The 20897-nt window shown below is 39.0% G+C and overlaps 1 protein-coding gene across 3 annotated transcripts in view; it reads left to right on the top strand.

Annotated features, from left to right (window-relative positions):
* Positions 1-20897, top strand: part of GRIA2 (glutamate ionotropic receptor AMPA type subunit 2) — a 200740-nt gene that overhangs the window by 72568 nt on the left and 107275 nt on the right. For all 3 annotated transcript variants that reach the window (XR_008889564.1, XM_056561936.1, XM_056561929.1), the window contains exon 3: positions 8363-8602. Coding sequence is in view for 2 of the 3 variants with exons in the window: in XM_056561936.1 (XP_056417911.1) it covers positions 8363-8602 (240 nt within the window). In the remaining variant the exon portion in view is untranslated. The remainder of the gene's footprint in view (positions 1-8362; positions 8603-20897) is intronic.

The raw sequence follows: 20897 nt of genomic DNA, 5'->3' as shown, positions 1-20897 counted from the left end.
CTGCAAGGAAGAAGAGAAAAAAATATATAGTAGCAATGACCTTACCCCATCTAGCAGTAATCTCTTTCAAAGTGGCATGAGGTATACTCACAGTGATAATGTGGGATGTCCCTGTGGGAAAGGGATAAGGTCATATATACAGATTCACTATATATCAGAGGTGCCAAGGCATATTAGTCAGCTTTTGTACTTACAACATGCAGCACCAGTTAGTGAAAAAATGCGCATCCTGCAGTGGCAGGGAGCCGCGGAAGTAGCCCCGCGTTCAGATGTGGCTCGTGGTGAAGCTGGCGATTGTAGCTTCTGGTCCGCACACCTCCCGATGTCAAAGGAGGAGGAGGACACTACTGGATCTAAGCGTCATCCGACGCCCCAATGCAGAGCTGTCAGCTGCCAGGAAGTGGGCGTATCCTTTAATACAAGAATCACCATCTCCGTTACTGGCTAGCAAAAGGGCTAATGTATGGGCATTACATAAAACATTACTCTGGCAACAAGATAGATAATCAAAGATATCCCACTACCTTGTCAAATCAGACCTGAAGCTCAAATAGGAAAGGGACAGTGAGGTTCCACAGATCTAGGCATTTCCTTATAGGCAGAGCATGTTAACCCCCATATTCCAGACCTCAAGAATTTGAGATTTAAAAGTTATATAGAGTATAGAGTATTTTATTATTAATTGTATTATTCATTAAATAGATGGATGAATATAACTACTCCAATGGGGTGTACCAATCACTACCAAAGGCAGGTACGTGAAATTACTCAGGATACCTAACTCAATCACTAGGTTAGTAGAAGCCCATAAGAATACATTTTTTATATGTCTTAGGGATAAATTCCTCCATTTGGAGGACTCATGAGGATAGAGGGGACCGAGGTAACCTAGATTGAGGAAAGAGGGCATGGACAGTTAATGGGGGCCTAGGGGCTCTATACTAGTCCCTAAGAAATACCTGCTTAGGCCTAAGAAGCAGTGACCGAAATTGCTGTTTTAGTGGTAAGGTGACTATGTGTCAGGATGTCCGCTAAGTTCCGCCCTCTATGACATCCTGACACATAGTCACCTTACCCCGAAAACAGCAAGCAGGGAAACATAGCTTAATAGGACCCCAATAGTGGGCTGTTTTCCATGCAGCCACTGTAGAGCATGTGGCAACGTGGAGAAAACTAGAGGCCTATGGGACTTGAGAACCAATGAGGTGTACGGCATAAAAAGTTATATCAATTGCACCACCAAGTCCGTGATCTACGTTGCCACATGTCCATGTGGAAAACGCTATGTAGGCAAAACATCTAGAGAACTGCGGAAAATAATTCTTGAGCATCTAGGCGATATCAGGAATAACAGGAACACGCCAATATCGGTCCACATGAGAGAGCACCATGGGGGGATAGTAAGGGGCTGACATTCGTGGGGATTTTACATGTGAATCCATCACCATGAGGGGGAATCATGACAGGATCCTCCTACAGGTAGAATATAGATGGATCTTTAAATTGCATACCATGGCACCCCACGGGCTGAATGAGCAGCTCAATTTTCCCCCTTTATTTAATTTAGGTGACTTGCTGTATATTATAGCCTCTATACCTGAGGTGACCTTGAGGTGGAGTTAGGCAGTTATAGAGGGTCCCAGTGGACTCATTGTCTAGTACCACCTCCTTAGTTTACAGGTTTTTAGGGTTTATTAGGAGGTATCCAGTATCTCGGTACCGCCCTTTTAAGGGCGTCACTGCTACTTAGGCATAGGGAAACAGGGTAGGTATTTCTTAGGGAGTAGAATAGAGCCTCTAGGCCCCATTAACTGTCCGTGCCTCCTTTCCCCAATCTAGGTTACCTCGGTCCCCTCTATCCTCATGAGTCCTCCAAATGAAGGAATTTATCCCTTAGACATATAACAATTGACTCTTATGGGTTTCCTCTAACCTAGTGATTGAGTTAGGTATCCTGAGTAATTTCACGTACCATCTTTTGGTAGTGATTGATACACCCCATTGGAGTAGTTATCTTCATCTATCTATTTAATGAATAATAAAATTAAGAATAAAATACTCTATACTATATAACTTTTAAATCTCAGTTTCTTGAGGTCTGGAATATGGGGGTTAACAAGATGGTGATTCTTGTATTAATGGATATGCCCACTTCCTGGCAGCTGACAGCTCTGCATTGTGGTACCGGATGACACTTTGATCCAGTAGTGTCTGCCTCCTCCAATGACGCTGGGAGGTGCGCAGGCCGGAAGCTGCTAAAAGCGGAAGTGCGGCGCTAGTTTAACAGGCGCAGGCTTCACCATGAGCCGCATCTGAACGCGGGGCTACTTCCGTGGCTCCCTGCCACTGCAGGACGCGCATTCTTTCACTAACCAGTGCTGCATGTTGTAAGTACAAAAGCTGACTAATATGCCTTGGAACCTCTGATAAATAGTGTTTCTGTATATATGACCTTATCACTTCCCCACACGGACATCCCACGTTATCGCTGTGAGTATATCTCATGCCACTTTGAGCGAGATTACTGCTAGATGGGGTAAGGTCATTGCTACTATATATTTTTTTCTTCTTCCTTGCAGAGACTTCTGATCTGTATACAGGAATGTCTGCGTGGATGATAGCCACTTGTAACCAATAGGCTAACACATAATTAATTATAAATGCACAGTACCTGAAACTGGATGCATGTCTATTTAACTGCATTTTGAGCTACATTTGCAAAGGTTCCCCTGAGGACGTCCCCGTGCATACTAAATAGCATGTGGACAGAAACGCGTTGGAATTATATATGTAAATAAATGTGATTAACACAATAGCTTTTAGAGTGAAATTTTGCAGCTGTATATAACATTTCATCTTTATCCTTCTACTTTTTGGTATCCACTATTCTTCTATCTTGTGGTTTTTAAGTGACTACGGTAATTAAAATTGATAAGTTTTAGCGACACCCCTTCGATTATTATTATTTTGCCTGGATATTCTTTGTAGTCTGTGGGGTTTGGACTGTGTTTGTATTTGGCCCTCACTGATTATAAACAGCCCAGGCCATTCCCATAAAAAATAAATAAATTAAAAAAACAATCAGAAAATAGAAACAGAAAAAAGAGCATGTTCAGAAGCTGGTTCTAATCAGAAAAATTCTAGGCAATACATTACCTTTGAGATTGGAAGTTTTTTTTTTCAGGATTAGATTAATATGTATGCAATTTTCTGCCATACTCCTTCATTAAAATATATATATTTATATATTATTATTATTAGTAGTAGTTGTAGTAGTAGTAGTAGTAGTATTAATAAAACTAACATATAGCTAATATACATATTTTAAAAGGTTTGTTCCCATAACTGTTCCTATGTTACTGAAAACATACTGTTGACAGAGCCTGCTTTTAGGGAGTGACATTTTAATGCTAATTTCTAGTCAGTGTTGCGGAAGCACGGCAACCTGTTCAGCCATCTGCAGCTGATCACAATGGTGAATGGCTTCAGTATTCCAATCTTAAAAGCACCAAGGTATAGGAAAAAAATTGTGCATACAAAAGAATAGTGACTGATGTCATATTTGTTTTTTTCCCTCTATATATATATATATATATATTTCTATGTTTTTTTAAGTTGTTGTCGCTATTTAACGTAGCAAGTTCCATATTGCAGTGTAGCTAGTTCCAGATTTTTTATTCAATGCTATATTGCCTAGCTGTAATAATAATAAAAAAAAAAAGTTATTAATTGTGTCAGCTCCCAAATTCATTAGTGGAGGTGACTCCTTCTTCTTTACTCTGGACACATATTGAAATACTTTTCCCCAAAAGGATTAATCATTCTGTTTTGCCCCAGAGACTACTTGCTCCTAATCTACCTACAACGAAGGACAACTTTAAGGCCGGGTTCATGCCCTGAAAACTTGCATGAACATTCCACACATTTGAATAATCTGGCGGGTGCTAGGACCGCTCAGAAATGCGTCGTCTCATAGACGGTGATGCATTTCCGAGCAGAATCTACAAAAAGACAAGTTTATTCTTTCTGTTGACGCCGAAATAGAGATTTCTGTGGCAGAAACATCTGCCACAGAAATTCAGCCGTGTGCACAGTGCAGCAGAATCCCATTAAAATCCATGGGACTCTGCTACAGCAGAATGTCCATGCAGAATATTCATGCGGAATTCCGCAATGTGAAGATTAGCTAAAACTTATTTTTTCCAGGATGGCTGACAGCTATATAACCTTGCCAACAGTTATACATGATAAAATCTGATGACAGGTTTCCAATAATTTAAATGGGCACTGTCAGATACAATTTTTTTTTTATATGTTGTACATCTTGGCAAAACATTAACCTTTTTAATATATTTCAAAGCCTTGTGCAAAAAAAAAATGTGTATGCCAAAAAACTAGCATACAAAGATAAGGAATTCCTCCCAAAATGTTATCATATAACTTTCCAAATGCAGCCAACAGGTTCCAGTTGTGACCAGATTCCAGAAGGAAAGATGCTGTGTTGCATGTTAAAAATGGCATCATGTATTCTGCTGATGTACTGTATGTACAAGGCAATAGTGGAGAATATAAAAGAAGAAAGAAATTCTTATAACTATTATATATGATGTTTTTGGAAATAGAAATGTAGAAGAGTATAAGAAGGAAAAATTAGTGATTTCATTGTGGCACCACTGCAGACTTCAGCTCACTGTGCAGTCTGCGCTATTGTGAGTAATAATAATAATATTAATAACATGTAGTTGCCTGTTATTTCCCCCGTGGATACATCAATATATAGGACAGTAGGCAGGGGGCATCTGCAGTTGATGCATTGGAAACCAGTTGCTAAACATTTTTATATGACTACCCCCTGTGGTTACATCACAATAGAGGGCAGTAAGCAGTTGCTAAATATTTTTATATTGCTATTTTACAGCCATAAAATTATTTATGTCTATTCTCCTTAAAAAATAATGTTATATGGACACTACATGAAATTAGGAATTTTGGGCCACCTTGTTTTAATAGTGATTCTAGAACCAAATTTCTCTTGCCAAAGCCATCTTTAGCACCAGCTCTGTTCAATGTTGTGAAGCACTGGTATATCACTCAAGGCATGGAATATATTGAATGAAGTTTTTTATTTTTTGGAGTGCTGTATATAACATAGGAGCAATTGTTTTTTGTGTGGGTACTGTACATAACAAAGGAGCACCTGTCACATGGATAACAATTAACAACCAGTTAAATAGATGATTGGATAAAATCTTAGTTAATACAAACATAGAATTGCATTTACAAAAATAGTTTAATTCCTTTTTATTCATTTAAAGAAATATATTTATTTTGAGTTGCTTCGTGACTATATATATTTAGACTGTATTCACACGTGCAGTATCCTGCGCCTATTTGATGCACAGGATTTGAAGCTGCAGATTTCAATGTAAATTAAATGAACTGAATGCAGCATTTACTCTGCAGCATCCAATCCTGCATATCAAATATGTACCCTTTATGGTACATTCACCCGCACAGTATATGCTGCATATTATCTGGTTTTGCTACCCACTGACTTCAATGGGTAGCAAAATCAGCTGCAGAAAATATGTAGCAGATACTGTATGTGTGAATGTACCATGAACGTGAAATTACCAAAAAAAAAAATAAATAGAAAATAAATAACAAAAACTAAGTTTCCAGGTAAGCAATGTGAAAATAAACATTATAAATGCAGAAATGTAAACCCCTATGAATTTTCTTGTAATTCTTTACATATATATATATATATATATATATATATATATATATATATATATATCATACTGGAAGTTTATAGTTTTGGAACAGCCGGGGAAACACTGTTTGGAAAGCACTCTGCAAAACAATGGTCTCAGAGCTTTAGCTAGTTTTTGGGCCCCAGGAGAGAACAGAAAATTGCACTGACATAGAAGGAGTACTAGTACACTGGTAACTGACATAGGAGTAGTAGTATACTGGTGACTGACATAGGAGTAGTAGTATACTGGTGACTGACATAGGAGTAGTAGTATACTAGTGACTGATAGGAGTAGCATTATACTGGTGGCTGACATAAGATAAGTTGCATACTAGTGACTGATAGGAGTATTAGTATACTGGTGACTGACATAGGAGTAGTAGTATACTAGTGACTGATAGGAGTAGCATTATACTGGTGGCTGACATAAGATAAGTTGCATACTAGTGACTGATAGGAGTATTAGTATACTGGTGACTGACATAGGAGTAGTAGTATACTAGTGACTGATAGGAGTAGCATTATACTGGTGGCTGACATAAGATAAGTTGCATACTAGTGACTGATAGGAGTATTAGTATACTGGTGACTGACATAGGAGTAGTAGTATACTAGTGACTGATAGGAGTAGCATTATACTGGTGGCTGACATAAGATAAGTTGCATACTAGTGACTGATAGGAGTATTAGTATACTTGTGACTGACATAGGAGTAGTAGTATACTAGTGACTGATAGGAGTAGCATTATACGGGTGGCTGACATAAGATAAGTTGCATACTAGTGACTGATAGGAGTATTAGTATACTTGTGACTGACATAGGAGTAGTAGTATACTAGTGACTGATAGGAGTAGCATTATACGGGTGGCTGACATAAGATAAGTTGCATACTAGTGATTGATAGGAGTATTAGTATACTGGTGACTGACATAGGAGTAGTAGTATACTAGTGACTGATAGGAGTAGCATTATACGGGTGGCTGACATAAGATAAGTTGCATACTAGTGATTGATAGGAGTATTAGTATACTGGTGACTGACATAGGAGTAGTAGTATACTAGTGACTGATAGGAGTAGCATTATACTGGTGGCTGACATAAGATAAGTTGCATACTAGTGACTGATAGGAGTATTAGTATACTGGTGACTGACATAGGAGTAGTAGTATACTAGTGACTGATAGGAGTAGCATTATACTGGTGGCTGACATAAGATAAGTTGCATACTAGTGACTGATAGGAGTATTAGTATACTTGTGACTGACATAGGAGTAGTAGTATACTAGTGACTGATAGGAGTAGCATTATACGGGTGGCTGACATAAGATAAGTTGCATACTAGTGATTGATAGGAGTATTAGTATACTGGTGACTGACATAGGAGTAGTAGTATACTAGTGACTGATAGGAGTAGCATTATACTGGTGGCTGACATAAGATAAGTTGCATACTAGTGACTGATAGGAGTATTAATATACTGGTGACTGACATAGGAGTAGTAGTATACTGGTGACTGACATAGGAGTAGTAGTATACTGGTGACTGACATAGGAGTAGTGACTCACATAGGGGTAGTAGTATACTGGTGACTGACATAGTAGTAGTAGTAGTATATTAGTGACTGATAGGAGTAGTAGTATACTGGTGACTGACATAGGAGTAGTGACTTACATAGGAGTAGTAGTATACTGGTGACTGATATAGGAGTTTTAGTATACTGGTGACTGACAGGAGTGGTAGTATTAAAGGACTGATAGGAGTAATAGTACACTGGTGAATGGCAGAAGAGAAGTAGTACTGTGGGGGTGACTGACATAGGGGACCAGTGAGACAGCTAGTAAGTAGCTGAAGGCAGGAGATACAGCGGGACACTATAAATAGTACATAATACCTCTAATCACACACAGCTCTACTTCACCACCTCTCAGCTCTGCTGCGCCAAAGATCACTGGTGCTGCTCTCCAATACATAAGTCACTGACCCCTGACCTCGGACCTGACATGAGAAAAAAGTGAAACATTGCAGCAACTAGGTCCAACCCTAGAGAAGACTCCAGAGCTCCCCCTGTTTGCAATTGTTCTCCTCCAACCTTCTCCATTTCTTGCTGGCTATATGTGTACCCAACTTCCTGATCCTGTGCAAGCCGGCGCAGCGGCCAGAGCCAGTCCAGCCCTGCCAACTGCGCACCCCTCGCAGCAGCGCAACTAAAACAATTGCGTCACTTGCCTTATGAGTTACAGCCCTGAGTGCTCTATTAAAGTGACAAAATGATTATTTATCTTAAAAATCCAAGCAGGCTAACATGTTGCTATTAAATAATAATTTTTATTTGTAATTAAATTTAACATATGAGACATTATGATAAAAGATACAATTTGTATGTAATTTGAGTGTATTGAAGGCAATAGATTTTAATCTAACATCCCGTCATACAGCAGATACCCCGGAGCATAACATTGGTTTCTTCTAATTTAGCTCATGACAAAATGGTTTCATATTAGGATAACATATGTTCAATCTCCTATTTACTCTCATTATTTTATGCTCCATGTGATGCAATACTTTGGAAATGTATACTAATGCCTGCTTGTTTTCCATTGCAGTCTGCTCCCAGTTTTCAAGAGGAGTCTTTGCTATTTTTGGATTTTATGATAAGAAGTCTGTAAATACTATCACATCGTTTTGTGGAACTCTTCATGTCTCCTTCATAACCCCAAGCTTTCCGACAGATGGTACTCATCCATTTGTTATTCAAATGAGGCCGGACCTCAAAGGAGCACTTCTTAGTTTGATTGAATACTATCAATGGGATAAATTTGCATATCTTTATGACAGTGATAGAGGTAAGTTTCAATCTGTTTACTGATGCTAAATGCAAAAAAATACCTAATGACTCTTTAGATTATAAACTGTAAAAAAAATATAATAAAGAAAATAAATTGGGTGTATAGACCAGATCCAGCAAGTGTGGGGTTTGTCAATGTGTGAAGCAACAAGTTGCATGTGATAAAATAAGACAAGAAGGGTTTTTGTTGTTTTGTAAACATCTAAAAATAAGATTTCTGGATAATGACATTTTTCTATTTCCAGCTTGGGAAGTTTTGAATGTAAAAATATATTTCACCTAGACTGTATAATTAGCCATTGGTATAAACAGATGCTAGATCTATAGGAAGAGTTTTATATTGTTGTCTTATTTACTTAGAGTTATAAGCTGTGAATAGTAGATATTTAATTGAATACAAAAAAAGTTAACAACACTGTGCTAATGTGTTGTTGCTGAACATATTGACATATGAACATATTGACATATGAACCTACAATACAGTGTATCCAGGAACATACATTAAATTAAAGAAGTAGTGTGGTGAAAGATAACTTATCCCCTATCCAAAGCATAGGGGATAAATTATGGATTGCGGGGGGGTCTGCATGCTGGGACCCCCCGTGATCTCCTGAACGGGACCCTGGCAGTCTGCTGCAAAGGGGCGTGCCAACCCCTGCGCGGAGCAGCGGCTGACATGCCCCCTCTATGTATGCCATAGAGATACATGGAGGGGGCGTGTTGGCCGTAGCTTCCTGCGGATGTCGGAACGGCTGCTTCCAGCAGACTGCCTTATCCTTTGGATAGGAGATAAGTATTTTTTCACCACACTACTATTACTACTTTAAGTGTCTTTATATTGTATTTCATTGTGGCCATCAATGCTCTTCTATAAAAATATGCCAGTAGTCTGCATAAAAAGTTTTTGCTTTCTCTATTATATGACATATATTGAATAAATATACCTTAAAAGATCACAAAATATAGGGGTAGGCCCCTAGTCTAGTACGGTCAGACTAAAGATAAGGACGCAAATAGAATTGCACTTACCGGAGGATGTTGTATACTCACTCACTGCTAGGTCAGCAGCCTCTCCCTTCGCCTGTTGTCATAAATCGGTGCTCAAATGGGGTAAGAAGAAAAGGAAAAAGGAACAGTAATGAAGGTTCTTCTCTCAAAGAATATTATTAAGACTTAGATTTATTCCACATAGCACAACGCGTTTCTATCCTGTACCAAGCTCTTCGACAGGTGATTGGATCCATTAACCTGACAAAGAGCCCATTATGGGCTAGAAATGCATTGTGTCTTGTGGAATAAATCCAAGTCTTAATAATATTCTCTGAGAGAAGATTCTTCATTACTGTTCCTTTTTTTCATACCCTGTATATTGGATATAGTCTTTCTCTAGAGGCACTGGGGAGATTTATCAAAATCTGTACAGAGGAAGTTTTGACCTGTTGCCCATAGCAACCAATCAAATAGCTTCTTTCATTTTTCAGAGGCCTTTTAAAAAATGAAAGAAGAAATCTGATGTTGCTATGGGCAACTTGTCAAGTTTCCCTCTGCCGTGGCTTTGATAAATCTACTCCACTATGTTAAGTTCTTTTTAGTGTAAAACTCCTTTGGAACTATTCGGAACAATGTAAGCACAGAATACAGGTCCAAAATACACAAAGTCCTTGGAAACATGGAAACTTAAAAGGGTATTTAGACATTTTATCCCCTATGCAAAGGATAGGGGATAAGATGTCTGATCGCGGGGGGGCCACCACGATCTCCCTGTGCGGAGGTGTATCTCCAGGCTCGGAAACCAAAAGTTTTCGGGACTGGAGACATGACGTAACACCACGCCCCCCTCGTGATGTCACATCACGCCGTTATGCCCCCTCCCATAGACATGAAGGGAGGGGCGTGGCGTTAAGTCACGAGGGGGGCGTGGTGTTACATCAAGTTTCCAGTCCCAAAAATTTCCAATTTCTGAGCCTGGAGACGCAGCTCCACACATAATGCAGGTGCTGCAGGGAAATCGCGGAGGGTCCCAGCAGCGGACCCCCCGTGATCAGACATCTTATCATCCATCCTTTGGATAGGGGATAACATATCTAAACTCGGAATACCCCTTTAAAGGGAACCAGTCACCAGTTGCATGCTGCCTGCTGATGATGGCTTTCCTTTAACCCCTTAAGGGCGCATGGTTTTTAATTTTTTTCCTCATCACCTTCTAAAAATCATAACACTTTCAATTTTGCACCTAAAATTCCATATTCTGGCTTATTTTTTGCACCAACAATTCTACTTTGCAGTGACATTAGTCATTTTACCAAAATATCCACGGCGAAGTGGGAAAAAATTCATTGTGAGCCAAAATTGAAGAAAAAATGCCATTTTGTAACTTTTGAGGGCTTCCTTTTCTACACAGTGCATTTTTTGGTAAAAATTACATATTATCTTTATTCTGTTGGTCCATACGGTTAAAATGATACCCTACTTATATAGGTTTGATTTTGTTGTACTTCTAAAAAAAATCATAACTACATGCAGGAAAATGTATACGTTAAAAATTGTCATCTTCTGACCCCTATAACTTTTTTATTGGGCTCGTTTTTTGCGCTGTGATCTGAAGTTTTTATCGATACCATTTTTATATTGATCGGAATCTTTGATCGCTTTTTAGTAATTTTTTCATGATATAAAAAGTGACCAAAAATACGCTATTTTGGACTTTCGAATTTTCTGGCGCGTACACCATTGACCGTGCAGTTTAATTAACTATATATTTTTACAGTTCGGACATTTCCGAACGCGGCAATACCACATATGTTTATTTTTACTTACACAGTTTTATTTTTTAAATGGGAAAAGGGGGGTGATTCTTACTTTTATCAGGGAAGGTGTTAAATGATCTTTATTAACTTTTTTTTTTACACTTTTTTTTTGCAGTGTTATAGCCCCCCTGGTGGCTATTTCACTGCACATACCAAACACATACACAGATCATTGCCGTGCATTGACACGGCAAAGATCAGTGTAATTACCGATTGGAAGCGACGGAGGCAGGTGAGGGGACCTCCGCTCGCGTTCTAGCTGATCGGGACATCGTGATTTCACTGCGATGGTCCCGATCAGCCCGACTGAGCTGCTGGGAAGCTTTTACTTTTATTTTAGACGTGGCGATCAACTTTGAATGCCGCATCTAAAGGGTTAATAGCACGCGGTACAAAGATCGGTGCTGCACGCTATTAGCCCATGATCCCGGATGTCATTAGCCGCCGGGACAGACCCGGAATGACGCATTTTATACTGGGACCAGGCTCAGGGCATACAGGTATGCCCTGCGTCCTTAAGAGGTTAATATCTTTTTTTATATAACACTTTTCTCAATGTATAGAGGTACTGGTACATCTATGCTGTATATAAGAACTGCATGAATTGCTGTTGGCCATATATTATGGCTTGATGTTGTGCTTCTAGAGAAGAATATCTTGACATAAAAACCCAACAGAGCACCATATGGCAATACAGGTAGTCCCAGCATGTCTCTGTAGTATGAGACTCCATACGCTGTTGTACAGCTTCATGCACGCAGCTCTGCCATGTGTAGGATGCATTACATGTAGGATGATGTCACTTGATGGACTTTCACAGTAATTCATTAGGGAATTGGTATGTTTGCAATTTTTTTACAAAAATTTATTACCACAGGTTCAATGAAGGTGAACTAAAATTTTACAAAAGACAACCCCATTTAATTATTCTAAATTGTCAAGCAGTAATTTTATCTAAAGCCTAAGTACACAAAGGTGAAAAATGATCATGTAGAAGGTGAAGGGGAATTCTGGCTGTCTAATCATACATAAGCAATCAATCAGCAGCAATACAGTCGTGACAGAATAACTTAGCTGAGGCCATCATGGAAATGAAGTGCAATATTCTCCACAATGTATTTGTTTACTCTCAGATGTCAGTCTCTACATGATCAGTCAAGATGTTAAAATTAAACATCTCAACATTAATGGAATGCATTCTCTAAAAGGTTACATTTAATAGATTTATTTTAGCTTGCAGCTTACATATTATATAAATGGCTTAACTATTTGTATCCTGTACTTAAGAACCTTACATTCATGAAAAGTAGGTTGTGTGTAATGAATCCTTTACCATAACTCTGTGGAGGATGAATGGTTGCAACACTTTTCTTATTATTTCCTTTTTAACCCCTTAACGACCACTGATGTAAATGCACGTCCTGGTTTGGCGGGACTTCCCGCACCAGGATGTACATTTACGTCCTGTGTATGACCGCGAGCATCGGAAGGGAGCTCGCATCATACACGGCAGGTTCCGGCTGCTAGCAGCAGCCGGGGACCTGCCCATAATGGCCGACATCCGCGATCGAGTGGATGTCCGCCATTAACCCCTCAGATGCCGTGATCAATACAGATCACGGCATCTGCGGCATTGCGGTACTTTGATTGGATGATCGGATTGCCCGCAGCGCTGCCGCGGCGATTCGATCATCCAGCATGACAGCCGGAGGTCCCCTTACCTGGCTTTGGCCATCTCCCGGGGTCTTCTGCTCTGGTCTGTGATCGAGCAGACCAGAGCAGAAGATCACCGATAATACTGAGCAGTGCTATGTCCTATATATAGCACTACACAGTATTAGCAATCAAAGGATTGCTATAGATAGTCCCCTATGGGGACATAAAAAGTGTAAAAAAAAAAGTTGAAAAATGTAAAAATAAAAAGTAAAAAAAAGTGAAAAATCCCCTCCCCCAATAAAAATGAAAATTGTCCGTTTTTCCCATTTTACCCCCAAAAAGCGTAAACCTTTTTTTTTAATAAACATATTTGGTATCGCCATGTGCGTAAATGTCCAAACTATCAAAATATAATGTTAATGATCCCGTATGGTGAATGGCGTAAACGTAAAAAAGAAAAAAAAGTCCAAAAATGCAGCTTTTTTGTCACATTTTATAAAAAAAAAATATAAAAAATGATCTAAAAGTTTTATATATGCAAATCGGGTATCTAAAAAAAGTACAGATGATGGTGCAAAAAAAAATGAGCCCTCATACCGCCTTATATACGGAAAAATTAAAAAGTTATAGGTGGTCAAAATAGGGCGATTTTAGATTACTGATTTTGTACACAAAGTTTTAGATTTTTTTTAAGCGGTACAAAAATATTAAAGTATCTAGCCATGGGTATCATTTTAATCGTATTTACCCACCCAATAAAGAACACATGTAATTTTTACCGTAAAGTGTACAGTGTGAAAACAAAACCCTCCAAAATGTGCAAAATTTTGGTTTTCATTTAAATTTCCTCCCTAAAAATTTTTTTGGGGGGTTCGCTGTACATTTTATGGTAAAATTTGAGGTTTCATTACAAAGTAAAATTAGTCACGCAAAAAACAAGCCCTTACATGGGTCTGTAGATGGAAATATAAAAGAGTTATGGATTTTAGAAGGCGAGGAGGAAAAAACGAAAACACAAAAATAAAATTGGACTGGTCCTTAAGGTGAAAATGGGCTTGGTCATTAAGGGGTTAAACACCTTTAAAAAATCAATTTTGGATTAATCTTCCAGAGTGATTCCATTTCTGATTCTAAACCTTTAGGGAGATAAATAAAAGTGTGTACACAAGAATTTTGGCATAATATGCACCAGATAAAAAAAAAAAAGGATAATAGCATATGTGTTATTAGACCAATTTCCTAACAAAATTAGGCAACATGAATAGGGATGTATGTCACCTTGATAAGGGGGCAGGGCTTAGCATAAAATGGGCATGACTTTGTATTAAAGGTGACGTGGCTTAATTGTGAAGTTGTGCACAGTATTATTTACTTATTTATAAATCATACACCAATTGAGCTTTGAGATGCAAAAGGATACATATCACAATGGCAGACATCTCCACCATTAACAATGTACCTGAAGAGCAAATATGAGTCCAATAGCAGGGTTATAGAGCAGTGTCAACATAAAAGTAATAATAACCACAGTATAACAACATACAAACAGAGGAAAGCATAGCTCCACAACATCGCTAGAACACTATAACAAAGTAAAGATATTCAAGTACAAACCCTTAGACATCCCCGAAGCCATAGCAAACTGGTGAGGAAATTTTGTATCTGCCTTGCAGAGGGTGAGCATCAAGAGTTATTGACAAGAAATGGGTATACAAGGTAGGAACCAAACCCTGAGGATCCTGGGAATGTAAACATAAATTAAAGTGAAAGAAGTGATAAAAGTATTGACTCCATTAGGGAAGTGAGATTGCAGAATCCTAAGAATCTGTAAATACTGAAACAAATTGAATGAGTGGAAACTTTGTTTGTAAGTAGAACCTTCTGATCGTACAAAATCACCTACAAGATACATGTTGTCAAGAGGAGAACTCCTCACCCAAAAGCAAATAGAAAAGTTAAATGTTCCAGAGCAGGATCCCACATCTTCAAGTCTTGTGGGTTTTGCAATGTAGAGAGCTTTAACTTGGGCCAAGAACGACCCTAAATAAGGAGATAGATCATGGAGTTAAGGGATTTAAAAAGCAATTAGGAGCAATCCCTTAACAATAACATAACGTAAGGAAGAGGTATTCCTATCAAGGAACACCACCATATTGTCTGCATTATGTCCAACATTGTCTACCTTGTCCGCATTTACAATCCCAATGATTAGTGGGGAAGAATGAATCCTAATAGCTAATGGTTTGAAAACAGTGAGCATCGCTGCTCAGCTCCCTGATGAAGAAAAATGGTAGAAAAGAGGCGATTATTTACCAAGCCCCTTGCAGTTGGTGCTGCGTACAGCACTCTATTCTGCTGGTAAAACCTTGGACTAAAGGAATATTTGTGCAAGTGAATAGAAAATGCCAAGTTGAATGCTTTGGTGGCATCTAGTGATTTAAAATCTTTTATCCTGCAAAGTGCTATATTGACTGACTAAAGGGCCATATCTAAAATGAATAGAGGTAGTCTTCCCTGGCATAAAACCAGTCTAATTGGGATGGATCTAATTGGGAATAATTTGAATAAAGGGTTATTTAGGTACTAATATGATTTCCTGTTGAAAAAATTATGAAAAACTCATACTCACCTACCTCAATCCTTCAGGAGTCCCCTTGTGAAGTGTTCTGGTCCTCTGCTAAATGTTCTGAATGATTCTTATGAGAAGAACCTCTCTTGGAATGAAGGCCTGCTTAGCCTATAACCGGTTGCAGCAGTGTCCTATCTCAGTCAGGGCTTGACTAGGTCGGTGTCACTCCTGAGAGGCTGTAAGGCTGGAGCATTCAGCGGGGGACCAGATTAATTCACAGGAATTACATATAATGATATATCCCCTTTCACCATCATAAGCATTATGGTCTATTGCACAATGCCCATATAAAATTGTCTTTTATACTCTATGGTAAGGAGTAAATCCCAAGGTTCAAACTATATTACATACATGCTGTTGTGAAATATCGGGATCCCTCTACGTACATTTCATAAACTTTGTCAGGAGGTGTGTGAATCATCGCCCTCCTCCATTTAAATAGTTATTGGCCATCCATAGTGCATGCCTGGAACTCCGCTGGCACTCTTCTGCATAACTCTTACACACACTTGTTACATTCGACTTTCGCCATTACCAGACCGCCCCTAGGATTGGCAACTGCCTGGAATATCCTTGCATGGCCAATTACCCTTACAACGTACTGTACATGTATGCAAGTTACAGGATACCAACACAACCACAGTATCTAATAAACACCAATTGCATATGTCATAGCCATAGCATTGTATGAGCAACAAATAAAATATCCATGAAACATCTGCATAAGTGTAAATGGTGCAAAAAGAAAATTGAAGGGCATTGCAATAAAATCTCTATTACAATGAATGTGCAAGTGCGTCATATCCCCATTACAAAATGTATAATATATATTAATTATACTATGTGCAATTTTTTAGTTATTACATCCTGTAAAAACAGCATGAGTGACAAATATATTTGGGAATTATATCATAACTCATCATTTGATACCAACCTCAACAATATACCCCCACCATTAACTACACACTCCCCCCCATCTTTGGCTTTGGCTTTGGAATATATTACCATATATTGGTAAAACAAATGGTTCCATTAAAAAGTACAACTCATCCCGCAAACAATAAGCCCTCATATGGCTTTATGGATGTAAAAATATAAACCTTATGGATCTTGGGTGCGGAGGGAAAAAAAGTAGGTGAAGAAATGAAAATTGCTGAGGTGAGAAAGGGTTAAAGAAATTAAGCTTCACATACTATGAAGAATTACATTGAAGTGTTACACTTTGCATAAATAAATGGAGACATGTGTAATTAATGTGAAGAGTAAAGTCATTTATATGTTTGCAGATGCAGTGTGTTTCCAATAAAATAGATGTAATGTCATTAATCACATATAACATGGAACAGTGGAATTGTATCTTATTTGTCTAGTTAAAGATTTATGTCTGAAGACCAGCTGGGTTATTTCATTCAAGGCCACACATTTTCATCAGCAGATTAATATATTACAGGGTCTCATCCGAGGATTGCAAATTAGCGCTGGGCTTGATGAACTGGCACATTAGTGCAGCCCTTTACGTTGTAGTGTATACGTACTGTGCATATAGGGAGTGATACTGGAGTTTTTTTGAGGCCTCCATCATGGGTGAACACACATACTTTTTTCTGGGGGCATTTTTGTACAACCACTTTTTTTTTTATCTGTTTGAGGTTACATTCACACTACGGAATTCCTCTCAGAAATTCCAGTGCAGCAGCCTACCATACGTCTTTAAGGCCCCTTTCACATTATACTGTTGCTCCGTTACAAAGTCCCGTTACAATACCATTTAGAAAACTCTTAAAAACGCCTGTTAAAAAATCCCATTCAAGTCTACAGGATTTTTTGATTATCCGTTCTACGGACGTTATTTGTGATGGGAGAAAAAACGTCACATGCACAAACTTCTCTCCCGTCAGAAATAACGTCATAATGGGTGAGAACGGATCATCAAAAAATCCCATAGACTTGAATGGGATTTTTTAATGGCCGTTTCTGAGGGTTTTCTAAATGGGACATTGTAACGGGTCTTTGTAACGGAGCAACAGTATATGGTGAAAGGAGCCTAATGGGATTCTGCTGCACCATGCACTCTGCTGCGGAAAATTCGGAAATGTTCATTCTCTCTATACAATTCTACGCAGATTGCTTTGCTATGAATGATGATGGTGCATGTCTGCAACTGACAGCAGACAATCTGTAGTGTGAATGTAGCCTTACTGCTGCAAGTTTTAAGACATATAAACAGAGTTAAACATTAAAATTATAATAGGGTATCTGTAATACCTCAGTTAATATAAGAAAAAAATATGTTTAAGTTGGAGTTTTAATTGCAACAAAAGGAAATACAAAAGGTATAAAAATGCTTTAAGGGGTACCCCGCTACCTAGAAATCTTATTCTCTATTCAAAGGATAGGATATAAAATGTCTGATCATGGGGGGGGGGGTTGGGAGATGGGGGGGTCCAGCCGCTGGAACCCCCCACGATCTCTGGCCCAGGACCCTGGTATTCTGAACATTTATGTGTAAAACGTCAGTTAGTGTAGTGTCTAGAGCATGGAGGCATTACCAGGAGACACACCAGTACATCAGGAGCCATGGAGGAGGCCGTAGGAGGGCAACAACCCAGCAGCAGGACCGCTACCTCCGTCTTTGTGTAAGGAGGAGCAGGAGGAGCACTGCTAGAGCCCTGCAAAATGACCTCCAGCAGGCCATAAATGTGCATGTGTCCACTCAAACGGTCAGAAACAGACTCCATGAGGGTGGTATGAGGGCCCGACGTCCACAGGTGGGGGTTGTGTTTACAGCTAAACATCGTGCAGAATGTTTGGCATTTGCCAGAGAACAAAAAGATTGGCAAATTCGCCAATGGCGCCTTGTGCTCTTCACAGATGAAAGCAGGTTCACACTGAGCACATGTGACAGACGCGACAGAGACTGGAGACGTCATGGACAACGTTCTGCTGCCTGCAAAATCCTCCAGCATGACCGGTTTGGCGGTGGGTCAGTAATGGTGTGGGGTGGCATTTATTTGGGGGGGTCGCACAGCCCTCCATGTGCTTGTCAGAGGTAGCCTGAATGCCATTAGGTACCGAGATAAGATCCTCAGACTCCATATGCTGGTGTGGTTGGCCCTGGGTTCCTCCTAATCCAAGACAATGCTTGTCCTCATGTGTCTGGAGTGTCAGCAGTTCCTGCAAGAGAAAGGCATTGATGCCATGGACTGGCCCACCCGTTCCCCAGACCTGAATCCAATTGAGCACATCTGGGACATCATGTCTCATTCCATCTACCAACGCCACATTGCACCACAGACTTTCCAAGAGTTGGCGAATGCTTTAGTCCAGGTCTGGGAGGACATCCCTCAGAATACCATCCACCACCTCATCAGGAGCATGCCCAGGCATTGTAGGGAGGTCATACGGGCACGTGAAGACCACACACACAACTGAGCCTCACTTTTTACTTGTTTTAAGGACATTACATCAAAGTTGGATCAGCCTGTAGTGCGGTTTTCCACTTTGATTTTCAGTGTGACTCCATATCCAGACCTCAATGGGTTGATACATTTTTTTTCCATTGATAATTTTTGTGTGATTCTGTAAAGACAAAAGTATTTCAAACGATTAGTTCATTCATTCAGATCTAGGATGTGTTATCTTAGTGTTCCCTTTAGTTTTTCGAGCAGTGTATGTTATATCATAAGATGAAAAAAATTGCCAAAAAATATGGGAGTCTAAGGATTTTTTTTTAATCTCTTTTGTTTGAAGGTGAAGTTTTTGCAGTTTCTCTAACATTATGAAATTTATTGAGGCACTTTGAAAGTAGAATGTTTTGGGAGATGAACATTATGTTGATGATAAGAGACAGACTATCACTATCTGTCACTAGGCCTACCTAAGGCCCAACCCTAGTGCAGCAATTATCGCAGCGGTGGGAAAATCTCATGGCGCTAACATTTGATATATATATATATATATATATATATATATATATATATATATATATCGTTATCAGTGTTTCCCAACCAGGGTGCCTCCAGCTGTATAGGCTGTTCGAGCGTGCTGGGATTTGTAGTTTTGCAATAGCTGCGGCATCCTGATTGTGAAAAACTGATTTATGCATGTGTGTGTATATATCAATGTTTCGCAACCAGGGTGCCTCCAGCTGTTGGAATACTACAAGTACCAGCATGCCTAGAGTTATATATATTTTTTTCCTTTCCTATGATATATACACACACACGCACAGTAGAGTATTTCAGGGGGTGTAGACGCTGAATGATTGTGAACTGTCCCATTAAAATGAACAGGATCAGTTCAAGCATTGGTTTCCCTCCAGTGCACGCCTGATGTATGTGAACCCAGCCTCATTCCGTCTGCAGGGTGCCACCATATAGCTGGTATCTACCACTATATGTTACTGTATGTGAGAATATTGGTCTATGTATCTGGGTTTTTATTTAGTAACAATATAGTGGTATTGTGTGTGTCTAGCAAATATTGTGTGTCTACTGGGATATATGCTTGTGGCTTGTGCTCCTGATCTTTTAACCCTTTCAGGACTCAGCCTTTTTCCATTTTTGCACATTTGTTTTTTCCTCCTCACCTTCTAAAAACCATAAAGCTTTCAGTTTTCTACCTACAGACCCATACGAGGGCTTGTTTTATGCGCTACCAATTTTACTTTGCAATTACATCAGTCATTTCACCACCAAATCTATAATGAAACCCCCAAAAAAATATTTCTGGGAAAAAAGCACCATTTTGAAGTTTTTAGCAGCTTCTGTTTCTACGCAGAGCACTTTACAACAAAAGTGACACATATTTATTCTGTAGGAACATACAGTTACAAGAATACCCAATTTATGTAGGTTTTATTTTATTATACTAATAAAAAACAAAATACAACTACATGCACCAAAATTGGTAGGTTTAAAATTGGCATCTTCTGACCCCTATAACCTTTTTATTTTTCCGCATATGGGGATGGATGAGAGCTCATTTTTTTGTGCCGTGGTCTGTAGTTTTTATGGGTATCATTTTTATTTTGATGGGACTTTTTGATCGCTTTTTATAAATGTTTTAGGGTATACAAAATGACCAAAAATATGCAATTTTTTAAATTTTTTTACGTATATGCCATTGACCGTGCGGTTTGATTAACATTATGTTTTTTTAGTTTGGACATTTACGCACGGAGCAATACCACATATGTTTAT

The sequence above is a fragment of the Hyla sarda genome, chromosome 1, assembly GCF_029499605.1.
Source record: "Hyla sarda isolate aHylSar1 chromosome 1, aHylSar1.hap1, whole genome shotgun sequence".
In the NCBI taxonomy this organism is placed as follows: Eukaryota; Metazoa; Chordata; class Amphibia; order Anura; family Hylidae; genus Hyla; species Hyla sarda.
This window is presented reverse-complemented; position numbering and strand designations above follow the sequence as displayed.